We start from the raw sequence: 13,126 nt of genomic DNA, 5'->3' as shown, positions 1-13,126 counted from the left end.
GTAGCAGCCTGCAGATCTCACCAGCTGCATTGCCCAGTCCTCGTGCTTTTTCCAAGCCTGGCTTCCCAAAGCAGAAGCCTCACACAGGAGAAGCCGCGTGATCCCAAACTGGGGCTCATCCGCCGGCGTACAGCTCTTGTTTCCTCATCCCCGTACTCCTACATTTCAAGTCCCGTGTCCGTACCTGCACACCTCCATCTCGGCACTGCGCAGTGTACTGAGGAGGCAGCTTAGGTGGCTCGAGCCATTGCTTCCTGCAAGACACAAGCTGCTGTTGCTCAAGACGACTCTCATAATTGCCAGCGGTGACTGCTGAAAGTGTGGCTTTTAAGCTGGGGTGTGTGTGAGACATTTTGACATTGTTTATCCCGGAGAGGCCTTCCCAGCAGAAACCCCAAAGAGGCTGAGAGGAGATACAGGCTGTACAGCAGCAGCAGCAGGACCTCCCTTGAGACGCATCGGCAAGGAGGGGATGGTGTGCTCAAAGCTAACATTAACAAACTTAATCTGGCCATATATCTTCCGACAGTGCTGGCTGCCAGGGATCGGCTAGGAACAAACTGAAGCAATGTCACATAGTTTTATCTCAGGCGCTGGGATGAGTTTGGCTTTCCAGTCTTAAACTGATTGTGCTCTGTGATCAGATACTTCATTCTCTCCCTCTCCCTCCTGCAAATAACTCTTCTGCCACCAGGAACTGCTTTATATCCCATGAATGTGGATTACATTTTCTGTTAACAGTGTCATTGCCATTATTAAAACTGCTGCTTCCACATGCCCGTGGTTCTCTTCAGGTTCTGCCTTGACCGGTCACGCTGCAAAACACACTGATTGGCAGACTATCATTACACACAGTTACAATTTTATGCTACTCATATCCATTAATTGGTTGTCGATGCTTGAAGCAGAAAGCTAAAATCCTGGCCCAAGTTATCATGCTGCCTAAACAGAGTATCTTGGCATTTGCATTAAGAGACCTGGTTACACGGGATGATACCTGAACTCTTCCACAGCAGGACTATCATAGGAAGCTGTGGGCTGTTTCTGGGAGGGGGGGAATCTTGCCTACTTCCTCTCTCTCCTCTGGTACCGAGCAGTAAATTGTTCTAAGGCTTTAGGAAAACACTTGCATCCTTACATATGGGGCATTGTAGAAGTGCAATGGGTTAAATGTCTATTACACATTTCCAGTAGGGAAATCCAGGCTAGACACACGTGACTGCTCCAGCTCTGGGTTCCCGCAGAAAGAAAATTCATGGTAACTATTGTTCCGGGAGGGTGCAAGCCAGGAGACACGAATTTTTGCTCTTCCAAGGACTCTGAACAAGTGAAATAAAGAAACCCATGGAGATGCCAAGCAAGCGTGTGTGCCCGCGTACATCCCCACCGCACACACATGCACCCCCCCCACCCCAACCCAAAACAAACCCCTATCTAATTCAATGTTTATGAATATTATGGTTTAGCCCAGAACATCTTTAAATCCCTTAAGCTTTCCTGCTGCCCAAGGGAGGACCTGCAAGCGCAGCAGCGAGCCTTCCTGACCACCCCGATGCCCTAATTCCTGCCCAGGCCCAGCCCACGCGTGTCCCTCTGCCACAACTTAGTCCTGGGGCACGTTTCCAGCGTTAGCCACTGCGCAGCACCGAAACCCATTAAAAATGCCAACAGGGGCAATTTAGCAGGACTTTTTATACGCTGTAGGTTAGACAGGTTTGGTTGTTTTGGGAAGTGGAGGTTTTGACCTGAAAATAATGTTATTCTTTCCTTTGCCCACCCCTTTTGCCACCACAAAACTAATTTGTCTATACAACAGGGCTGCTCAGGGTCATTTTTCTCTTACGAGGTTTTATGTGAATGGTGTGTTAGCAGCGTGCTATACCTGGAAATTGTTAGCAGCTGTGGACAGTAAATTCCTCCTTTCTCTTCAAGAAGGGAAAACTTATCGGTTTGTGTGGTTTTAGACGTGTAGCTCTCCCCAGGAGCAGAGACGCAACTGCCAGTGCTCTTCCAGGGAGAAGCCCAAGCCTGGAAAAACAGCACATGGCACAGGGCTGCTGGTGGCTTGGGCTTTTCTTTTACTGTGCTTCAGCCTGGATATGCGAGAGGATTCAGCTGAGAGTCTCCTCTTTATGTACTTTATATCCTTATGCCTAAGAGGTATAGTAATACAGGAGAGTGGCAGGCATGCAATTAAAGCTGGGCGTGCGGTTTTGTCCCGAGACCAAACACTCTCACGTCTGAGGGGTCCATCCCCCTGCAATGGGCTCATAGAGACCACGTTCCAGCTCTCTGAGTCTGAATTTGGTTTTTTTTTCACCAGTCGGGATGAAGCAGAGCAGATCCAAAAGGAAAAGAAAGAGATTCCCGGTGCGCCTCGAAATAACACGCCGATGAGACCGTTCACCTGAGACCCAGACTCAAGTCCTGGCTAACGAAGGAGTGATCACATCAAGCATCCAGCATGAGATGGGGCCTGTTTAGCCCTTTTTTGCTTAAATATCCATCTACTGGTGCAACCATTTGCATTTTAGGCTCTACTTGTTAAGGTACAGTGCAATCATGATGAAGAATATCTTTTTTTTTTCCTATTTATCTCTGTTTCTAAGCCAAAGAAAAGTTACCTAGAAAAGCTGGTGAGAAATGGCAGTACTTTTCACCCAGGACAGTGTAGTGACTGAGGGCTCTTCCCTGAGCAGTGGAAGCCAAAGCTTCAAGTCCTGAACTCCTCTGACAAGGACTTCAGCCTCTGCCCTTTGTTAGCCAGCCTGAAGCACAGTTCTTGCTCCTTGCGTGCAGGCGTCTCCTCTGCCTTGACCAATTTTCCAGCAGGAGGGAAGGAGGGTGCATAACACCACGTTTATGTAAATACTTTATGGGTACATGCAACATCTGCAGTTTAAATGTGTGTTCAGACAGATTCAGGTCAGTCACTCTCACCCAACAAGGTGATTTAATCATTACAATTTTTTTGGCTAGTCCAGCTCACTCATCTGCGGTACCCCCTGCTGGAGCCGCTGCCTGTCCCGAAAAAATACAGTAAATGAAAGTAATGGGAAACTGGTGCATTTTCCTTTATTCTTGATCATTTTTAACTGCTTTTACAAAAAAAATAAAACTTCCTTTTTTTCAAACTTAGGTATTTCAACCTCATCATTTAATCAATAACAGTAAAGTCCAGTGAAAGGCAGACTTCTGTACGCGTTTGAGAGTACACAAGAGGCAAAATAAAGCTGTGCCTTGGCAGTGGCTCAGTACAGCTGCCTTCCTACCCTGCCTTGGGCCGTTCCACCAAACAGGGTTTTACCACAGGAGGTAGATTTTGTTCCACTTTTTTCCAGGCTCTCAATGCCTTTGTAAACCAGAACAACTTCCCTCTGATTTTTCCACCCAGTCTTGAAACCAGTAAATGTCCTACAAAGTGCTGAGCCGGCATCTAGCATAAATAGTGCTAACACAAAGGGGGAAAATGTAGCCTTGTGTTTAAGCGCATAAAGACTTTCATGGGTCTGGTGCTCCTTTGCAATATTTTATTTTTAATTAATATATTACTAAACGGATAAAAGACACAAGCAAGCAATTTCTATAAAGAGTAGCTAACAGTTGTAAGAACTTTTGTTTTCTTTGCATTTGGCAGCAGATAGCAAGCTCTGTATTCGTGGGGGTTTTCCAGCAAAATGTTCATCTGAGAGCAGGGACCTGGGGTGCATTGCGGATGAGTTTTGGGGTTTTTTTTTGCACGCGTGAATTCATCTTCAGCGGTTAAGCAAACATAACGCCAGAACAGCAAGGCCTGGTTTATGACCGTGCCATGCGCCTTTTCACACACGCCTTGTTATGGTGAGCCGCAGAGAGACAGCTTTCTCCTCCCAGGGCCTGCTCTGGTCTTCGTGCCCTCCGGTCAAGCAGCCATTTGACAGCATGTGGCACAAGGCCAGGCAAGACTGGGGAGAAGGAACAAAACGTACAGCCTTTAGGGGAACAAACACACGACATTTCAGTGGCCCGTTCCCTTAGACTCCATGCACACCCTAAAGGAAGCAAGGACCAAGGCGCCGACCTGTGCGCAGGTCACTCATCAGCCGTACGTCACTGCAACTACAGTTTTGTGGGTTTGGGGCTGTGCAAATTCGCATGGTCTGAGCCGGAGCCCAGGTGTGCTTTGGGGGACAGCATGTGCCAGCCACCGCTTCCCAACAAGCTGCATGGATAAGGCTGTGCCAGGTGCAGGTACCTCCACCCTGCAGAGGCCTCCAGCAGCCTTTGCCCTCACAAATGCCCTCCAGGTCCTCCTGCCACACCATCAGGCCAGCAACACACTCCCTCAATGTCATGCTACAAAAACAAAACCAAAAAGTATGAAAGCAAGAAAAAAAACCAAAACAAAACAAAACACCAAAACCAAACACTTTTATGGGCAATGATACAGCCCTCACATAATTTCAGGCTCTGAAATGCAAAGATATATTTCAAAAAACTATTACAGTTTAAGGCTACAGGGGTACCACGTGGGTCCCCAAGGAGATCAAGGGGCACAGGCTTGCTGTGCCTCTTGGCGGCAAGATAAAACAGCAGTCCCCAGCCCTACTTCAAGTGTTGGTGCAACCTTGGGTGACAGTTCCCCTGGCAAAGGGGGAGTCACGCCACCTTCCCACCTCCTTCCCTAGCCACAGGTAGCTCCCCAGCTCTATAACAGGGTTCAGCAGTCCCTCAGAAAAGTACTCTCCACTGATTGTGGGTTACCCGAAAACTCTGTGCGGGGGGGGGGGTGTTTTTGACTCTTTCACATTTTAGTGGGCATTTCCGTTTGCATCAGCAGCACCACGAATGCACCAAACACGCCCCAGTTACGGGTCTGTGCAGCATTTCGGGAGACCCGATCTCCTCAGCGTGGCCGAGCCACCTCGCTGCTGGGCACGTGCTGCTGAGGTTACGGATCACTCACTGTAGCCCACGAACAAAACAGGGTTGTCTTTTTGCAGCAGCAGAGCGTAAAAATTAGGTAGATGAGGTAAAACAGTGTTCCTATGTACGATGTGGATGATGTGTAAACAAAAGGCAATTACGTAACATCATTGGTGGTCTTGCTCCTGACGAATCTGCGGTATCATCTCGGCGGGGGCTGCCCTGAATCTCTGTTCCTGGAGGCCAAGTCTTCCAGCTTCAGTTAGATACTGGTTTAGTGTCAGAAGAAATCCCAGGATGTTGTGGGGAACACCAGTGTCCCTCACCGAACTCAGTCCTTTAACCACTGCAGCAGAAAAGCTGCTGCCGGCTGCTATCACTGGGGCTCCTCACAAGTCGCTCAGCCCCCAGCCCTCCCCTCCAGCTCAGCCCTTCGCACCTCCTGTGTAACAGCACAGCGCTGGACGACATGAGCAATAATTCGGCACACCAACACAGAGAGGGCATGGAGACGGGCGGCATGGTGCCGTCACTCGCTCCTTGTCCATCCTTTCCGCTCCCACTGCCCGGCTGAGGCGAGCCAGGGCTCAAACACCCAGCGGCTGTGGGGCCACGCGCCGGAGCCCAGGTGAATGAGGGTGCAGCAGACCACAGGAGGTGGAAGCACCCAGCCTCCGCGCAAGTCATGCTGGAACCAGATTTTGCTCTGTGCAAGTGGCTTATAGGAAGGGGTTTCTTTATAGGACCAGCCAGAAGAGCATGAAAACAGTGCGCATCCTGAGCAGGGGGTGCACACAGCCGCCTGTGCTTCTATGTGCATGTACCTGCAGCACGGCATGCGGTGCCAGGACGTGCTGCTCTCCGACGTGGAGGTAACAGATCCTGCTGGCAGGACTCTTTTCTGAGGTAGCCCCCTGCTGCCATCTCACCCTTCAACTCAAAATGGCTCTTTATGGTTTTTTCTTGCAGCCGGTATCCAATTAGTTCTTATCTTCTCCTGGTCTGAATTCAGTCGTACAGTTGCATTCCAGCTGTTAAGACTCCTCAGGTTTTGCACAGTATTCCTTAGCTCAGTAAATAAGCATTGTAGAAGGAATATTGCTGAGGCTCATTCCTTGACACTGCTTGCAGCAGAAGAAGCGTTTAGTAGATGCAGGGTTCAGGCAATGACACCTTTTGTAAATGCTCTCCTTCTGAGCTTGAATACTGTCTGCGTAGACCAAAAAGACAGACCCCTGTTTCTCTGTCTTATTTTGGATTTCAAGTAAAACTAATTCTAGATATCAAGTAAATTTCCAACACAGAAGAAATATGTAAGATTGTCCATGGGCCTCCTGATGAATATGCTGTGTTTGTATTAATAAACCAGAAGCAGGTCCAAAACCTTCAGTGCTATGAAGTCTGGAAACTTCTCTGACATCTGTAGGGCTCTGTTTTGTAGTGATCACCGTCCTTCCCTACCATCCTTTAAATATAGAGGAGAGCTATAAAGATGTTCCAAGCTCCTAGTTCAAGGCAATGTCTTTCACTGCACTCCAAAGCAAATGAAAACCAGGCGTCATTTTTCCAAATATTTTCCTCTCGCAAGGAGGTGTGATAAAGAATTTCCTTTTTTTTTTTTTTTATTTGTGCTCTATTTTAGTGTAGCACCTATTAAAAATACCTTGCTTATGATGTTAGGGATAGAAGATTGTGAAGGGAAAAAAGTCTTCTGGGTGTGAAAATACAATGGCTATGCACTCTGTTAGTGAGTTATGTTATCCTACATTCAGTTTGCATATGTAAGGAGCACCAGCTTATGTCTTGGTCATGATTATTAAATTAAATGTACTTGAGTCTATGGTAGTTACTCCCCTCAAGTTTCTGGTATCAAAAGCTCGTTTCAGGCTCTTGACATTTTAAAGCATAAAGGCAATACCCGTATAAATCAATATAATCACTCACGCCTTATGCAGAATTTTTCCTCCAGCCAACGCTCAAAAGAACCGTACTCGCTCTCTGCAGCTAACGTCCTCTCTCTTTGAAATGTAACTGCCCCCCTCGTGGCAGTCCGGAGCAGCGTTTCTGTGCCAAACTCTTGCAGGGGAATGGAAAAAAGGAATAATTTCTAAATCAGCAAGGGGAATCGGCCAGACAGAATGCAATTGTCCACGTTGCAGTTTGGCCGTTGTTCACCGATATATATGACTCTTTGGCCTGACTTCAAAGCTGAGCCCACCAATTCAGTGCAAATTCTAGTTGCTCAGCCTGTCTGAAAATCTGGACATTACTGAATGCAAATGGCCAGGACTTGGTTTGTAACGAAGCATTGAAAAGACACCGACAATGGGCTCAGGATTGAGGGGACAGGCGCATACAAAGAACTATCACTATCACCACCACCATATTCTATAACATCGGGGAGATCCTGGAAGGCCTCTGCTAACCAGGACCCTAATTTCTTAACAAGTAAGACCACAGTGTGAGGCTTCTGTGGTCTGAAAACTTGGAGGAAGGAGATTAAATAAACCCTTTTGAAAGCTAGGAACTTGAACAAGGCAAGATGAGAAATGTACAGGTTTCCTCAGTTTCCTGCAAATAATGAACACTGTGATGTGTTGGAATGTGACTGTGACATGTTATAATGTGACTGTGATGTGTTGGAATGTGACTGTCATAGCCTTCAGTGGGGAACAGTGCGAAAACCCAGCCTAGTGGTATCCAGCTCCAGAGTGGCTGGGGAGATACCCAGTCCTGCTGCTTCTCCTCCGTTCCACAGCACTCCGGATTGCCTGGAGGAGGAGGTCTTTGTTATTGAGGATGTTGTATTTGCTCAGGTTCACGAGTTTGTCAAAATTTTCGGAGGAGTAGATTAGCCTAATGAGGTAATAGGGTGAGCAGTTGTTGTCCAGATTTACTTTGCCTTCTTCCATCTCTGAGTGACAGCGCTTTACCCCTGCAGAGAAAGACAAAAGCCACCACAGTGAGCTGAATCTGGAGCACACAACACACGGTGTTGGAGGGGGACCGATCTGCTTGGCAGAACCCGCTGTTAACAACAGCTTCCAGGAAAGACTGCACCCTCCTCAGCTTGAAAGAGCCATTCCTGGTCAGCTTTCCCAGCTGCTCTCCTTCCCGCTCCTGCCAAAGCTCAGACCTGGAAATCCCTCAGCAGGGCTGGCAGGAGTCAGGGCTGGCTGGACTCTTTAGCCTGGAGAAGAGAAGGTTGAGGGGGGACCTGATTAATGTTTACAAGTACCTAAAGGGTGGGTTTAAGGAGGACGGAGCCAGGCTCTTTTCAATGGTTCCCAGCGACAGGACAAGGGGCAATGGGCACAAGCTGGAACATAGGAAGTTCCGTTCAAATACACGGAAAAACTTCTTTACAGTGAGGGTGACAGAGCACTGGAACAGGCTGCCCAGGGAGGTTGTGGAGTCCCCTTCTCTGGAGATTTTCAAGACCCGCCTGGATGCAGCCCTGAGGGATGTGGTTTAGGCAATCCTGCTCTAGCAGGGGAGTTGGACTAGATGATCTCTAGAGGTCCCTTCCAACTCTGAAGATTCCGTGATTCCGTGATTCCGAGTCATTACCTTCCCCCTTGTCCTGCCCCTGCAGTCATTCCTGGGCAGCGTGCCCCTGGGTCCACATCCTTTCCCAAACCCTACAAGACTGATTCTCAGACAAGCCACACGCCTGTAACGCCTTTCAAAATCCATGATCAAACCTCACTAAGCGTTGACGAGAGCGTATCTATCTCCCTGCAGCCTGAAACAAACATGCCCAAACCATAAATGTATTGTGAGATGACTGTCAGCAGGGCTACAAACAGACTGCTGAGATATTCCTTATGATGTCTACAACCACATGACAATGACACGTGAATTTTGCTTGAGACACTGCAGGTTTTGGTCTAATCTAGTGGTTTCTGGGCAGTGTGATCTCAGGGTGATGGGCGCAGGCTGTCACTACAAGTGGCTGTATTAAAAATGTCCAAGTTTTGCTGCACTGAGCCTCCCAGTATTCGGAGAGCCATATTATCTGTGCTATCCACATCCAGATACAGCTGCGTATGCCTCAAGCACACAAAACCAGAGTCTACAGTTGCATTGTAAATGGACACTTCACAAGCTGATTCTCTTTTCTAAAATTTAAATAGTTAAAAGCAAGAAAAATCAGTACCTACATTCCACAAGGTGTCTCTCAGCCATCTAGAAATGAAAAGCTCCACTGCTAAACTTGAAATCTGCGTAAGCAGGTTGCCAAGGGCCCTTCTCCCCCAACCACCCACGTTAGTTGCTGGCTGTCAGCTTGATTGATGAATCACCGGCTGCTCAGAGACATGCAGGTGAGTGTCACAGCTCACCAATTTGGGCCCGGAGCACCAAGAAGCTGCAGCAGCTGCTTTCCTCTGCATAATCTCATCCATCTTTCATTCAGAGAGACTCTACAACGCTCACCTGTGTCACCTGCTAGCCACTGCTCAATGGCAATATCTCACCATCTCCAGCCTCCACCTAACAAGCCTCGTTCCCTCTATGAGTATCTCCTCTGTTCATCCACAGAGTTTCTAAACATGATTTTATTGGTGTATCTCTTACTGCACATATTCTCTGAGCATTAGTGAACATCACAGCAGAAAAGGAGCTTTACTTAACCTGTTTTGCTGCTGTTCATAACCTTCCCCAAATGTTCCTGCAGAGACATCCTTTGTGCTGCGGTCCCAGTACCACAATGTAATTTTGGATAAAGCTGGAAGGAGAGTGAGTGCTCTGCCTGCTGTGTTGTGCAGTAGCGAGGGAGAGCAGAGGTTCCCCATGGCCTGATAATTCAAAAGGTGGTGTGAGAGATACTTCAGGGTTTCATTGCTGTAAGAGCTCCGGCACGGAGGAAGGTCTCAGGTTACGGAAGTCAGACAGCAGAAGCACCAACAAGGTACTGCCGGTTTTGCAGAGTATCCCACAAGCTGTTGGAAAACCCTAGTCCGTACTGAGGCTCTCTTTTTCTAACGCGGCCTTCGCTGCTTCGTGTCTGCGTTCAAAGACAACACCTGAGGGCAGGCCCCCCTGCCCAGCGCCTGCTGGGCCTCCACACAGAACCAACCCAACTGCTTATGTCCCCACAGCAATGCCATCTGTCGTTGAATTCCCTGGGGAAGGGGAGGAAGGATATGAGCTGTGTTACCTGGGAAACTTAGGGTCTTGCTGTCTGTTAATCATGTGCGCAGGGCTGCCAAACGCATGCGCAAAGCTCTTCAGCAAGCTCAGGACAAGGCCCTTCTCTGTGAGCTAATACAGGCTTTCCCTTGTGTACACCACAGACTAACGGAGCTTTCCTGGCAGCTCTTTCTACTCACTGTCTTTTAGTAAAGGAAGTAACCTCCTCCTCCCACAATGCTTGTACCAACACTGTATAATGGCTAGGCCAAGGCAGGACTATCAGTAACTTTTATGGTTCTTACCCTTATACCAACTAAACATTGTATCCCCTCCACCTCCTACTATTTATGTTTCTGAACACGTTCACAACAGAATTACTTGAGCCAGCTGTTAGCAGCCACGTGCCCATTCCTTCTGCTCTGACACTTGGGACAAAACCATCACTTTTATTATTGCTGGAGAGACTTGCTAATTCTCTCCATCTAGATGGTGGCTGGCACAAAGACATGAGAGTATGGGAGAAGCAACCAGTGCCCAGCCTGTTTACTTACTGCTAGGTCTCCAATCGATAGGGGGAAGGCGAGGGAAGGAGGCGGCAGATGTTCTTGGTGTCTTGTAGATCAAGGAGGAATTCTGGCCCTACCTTTTCCCCAGCATCTCACAATTGCAAGTGCTGCCTTCTCCAGTATTCCTTGCAGTGTGGGTTGTGGCTTAAAGCCTTGTTCTGTCCTGCGTCTTACTCAACATCACTGAGTCTGCTGGAGTCAGCTAACCTGCCTCTTGAGCAGTACGTGGGGGCTAATCAGTAGAGACATGGACCTGCCTCAGCTACCTCTGTTGCATCATGGTTTACTGGATGAGTTTCACTCTCTATGTGGAGAACACCATCCCAGTTTTGGTGAGAATGTTAACATGACTAGGTTAACAGGAAAAGAGTTGACACCTCCTTGTCCCCTGCCATGGTGGAAACTCAGGTACTTTGAGCTGAATGCAGTAACCTAAACCCGTCCTGACAGATGAGTGGGCATGCTCATTCATAGCCCAATGGAAGAGGCAAATATACCTGTATGACTGTGATGGGCAGGAGACAGGATGGTCTCACTCACAAAAAGGCTGTGCCCTCACTTAAAATTATTGCTACAAAGGACAAATAAGATCCGTGCTGTGGAAAGACAAATGGCCTGAACTCAACTAGAAAGTATAGTTTTGTTGACTGAACTTACCAGGCTCCTTGAATTCCTTAAAGGTGTCATTCACCAGGGGAAAATGAATTACTATGGGTGCTCTGGGGTCCTCTGCGTCTGAAAACACGTAACATTCCTTTGGGTTCTTTTCATCTTCTTTACTTAGCTCCACTTTGGGGAATGGGATTTTTTGTATCTTGCAATATTTGTATGTCATCTCTAATTGCTGTGGACACAGAATGTCATTGCATTAAAGCTCACACTGAGACAAGAATCAGGTTTACTGAGGTATCCCAGAAATACTATGACAGCTTAATTCAGTCCCTAGAATCCCTCTGCAATGAATGTCTAGTTCAAAGTAGCCACAGTATAACCCTACTTTCTGCCACCACTCACCACAAGTCAGAAGATGCTTCTTATCACCCTATAAAGTGAGGGAATAGAGGGAATGACCAAAAGCCACACTTAGAATCTGTCATGAGGACAAACCAGGAGAGATCAAGGTCATGTCTCCAGCACCCAGTTGTCACTGCAGTTCCCTGAGGATCCTAGGAAGTGTATGCTCCAATACACTACAGAGAGAAGAGCCTAACAGTTTCTGTAGTTCTTGTCTTGAAGGAAGTTTCTTTCCTCCTCCAAGATTTGGTGACGGGTTTGCTTTTGTGTATATGATCAAGACTTAGACAGCCATTTACTTAAAAGTTTTAATGACACAAGAAGGTTTTACCAGGACTGCAAGGGGCAGAGCATGTTAATATTCTCACCTTGAACACATTCCCCAAACCATAATCGAGTGAGATGATGACATCTACATTCCTCTCTGGCTTGAAAAGTGCCGCACCACTGGTGTTGATGAAATAGCCAACATCTATCAGGCAAAGATACTTCTGCAGCGGTGTCAGATTGTTAGGGAAACCATCCAGCACGGTGTCTGAAAAACATTTTGAATATAGTTAATGGTGCATTGGTAGGAAAGGAGGAGTCAGTAATTCTGTCTGTGTTACGTGTTAAGGGCAGCCCCTTGGTTGCCCTCAAGACCAGGCTCACCTCCCGCGATAGTGCGAGCCCACAAACGTGGCCTTAGGAGCAGGCCCTCCAAACTGCACGTCTGAGCACATCTGGCCTGTTGCCACACTCCCCCAGGCACACTCACAAAGGCAGGCGTGAGGCAGCCAGGCAGAGGGCAGGTGAGACACAGACTCCGCTGGCCTCACAGCTGCTCTGGGGAGTGATTTTTCACAGAATACAGAATTTAGCCGATTTTTTTTTTCCCCCTAAGAACTGGGAAAAATGCAAACAACAAAAACAATTTCATAGTGTAGCAACAAATCTAATGAATGCAGTACCTCACTGCACTTTTGTATTGCTCTTTTTTTGGTTTTGCTTTCTCAGGATTAGACTCCGCTCCCAGGGTGAAGATCTGACTTCAACCTGCTTTCAGTGATCTCTCATATAAATTATCTTAGCCATGCTGCAAAAAAAAATACCAAATCATGCACACAGCATCCCCTACCAACAGCTTAAAATATTGCTTGAATATTTTAACATATCCTCACATTAACACCAAAAAGAGCCAAAAGGGGGTTATACCAAGTGGTGAGTTGAGATCTAAAGCCAGTTTATGATAGGTGGACTCTTATTTCTTTGCTGGCAACCCCACCTGTAGACAGCAAGTCCACTATTGTTCCCCCGGTACCATTTCTAGTCCTACATAATAAGAATCATTTTGCCATGGTTTTAAATATCAAAATAGTGGTTTAGGAGTGTTCCTCAAGTTCACAACATGAGGTAGCAAAATCCAGGGCAAAACCCTTGAGCCTTAAATCATTTGTGCTTAGGTAGTTTAAGAAACTGTTGATCACAGAAATACTGCAGGTAAGTTCCAGCATTTCACTTCTTTC

The 13,126-nt window shown here is 47.4% G+C and overlaps 1 protein-coding gene across 1 annotated transcript in view; it reads right to left on the bottom strand.

Annotated features, from left to right (window-relative positions):
* Window positions 1-3,069: 3,069 nt before the first annotated feature.
* PLA2G4B (phospholipase A2 group IVB) overlaps window positions 3,070-13,126 on the bottom strand; it is a 58,480-nt gene continuing 48,423 nt past the window's right edge. Inside the window, exons 20-22 of the mRNA XM_074584639.1 lie at window positions 11,990-12,156; window positions 11,265-11,451; window positions 3,070-7,840 (exon numbers count right to left, since the gene is read on the bottom strand). Coding sequence (XP_074440740.1) covers window positions 7,596-7,840; window positions 11,265-11,451; window positions 11,990-12,156 — 599 coding nt within the window. The 3' untranslated portion in view covers window positions 3,070-7,595. The remainder of the gene's footprint in view (window positions 7,841-11,264; window positions 11,452-11,989; window positions 12,157-13,126) is intronic.

Source organism: Larus michahellis, chromosome 4, assembly GCF_964199755.1.
Source record: "Larus michahellis chromosome 4, bLarMic1.1, whole genome shotgun sequence".
Taxonomy (NCBI): Eukaryota; Metazoa; Chordata; class Aves; order Charadriiformes; family Laridae; genus Larus; species Larus michahellis.
This window is presented reverse-complemented; position numbering and strand designations above follow the sequence as displayed.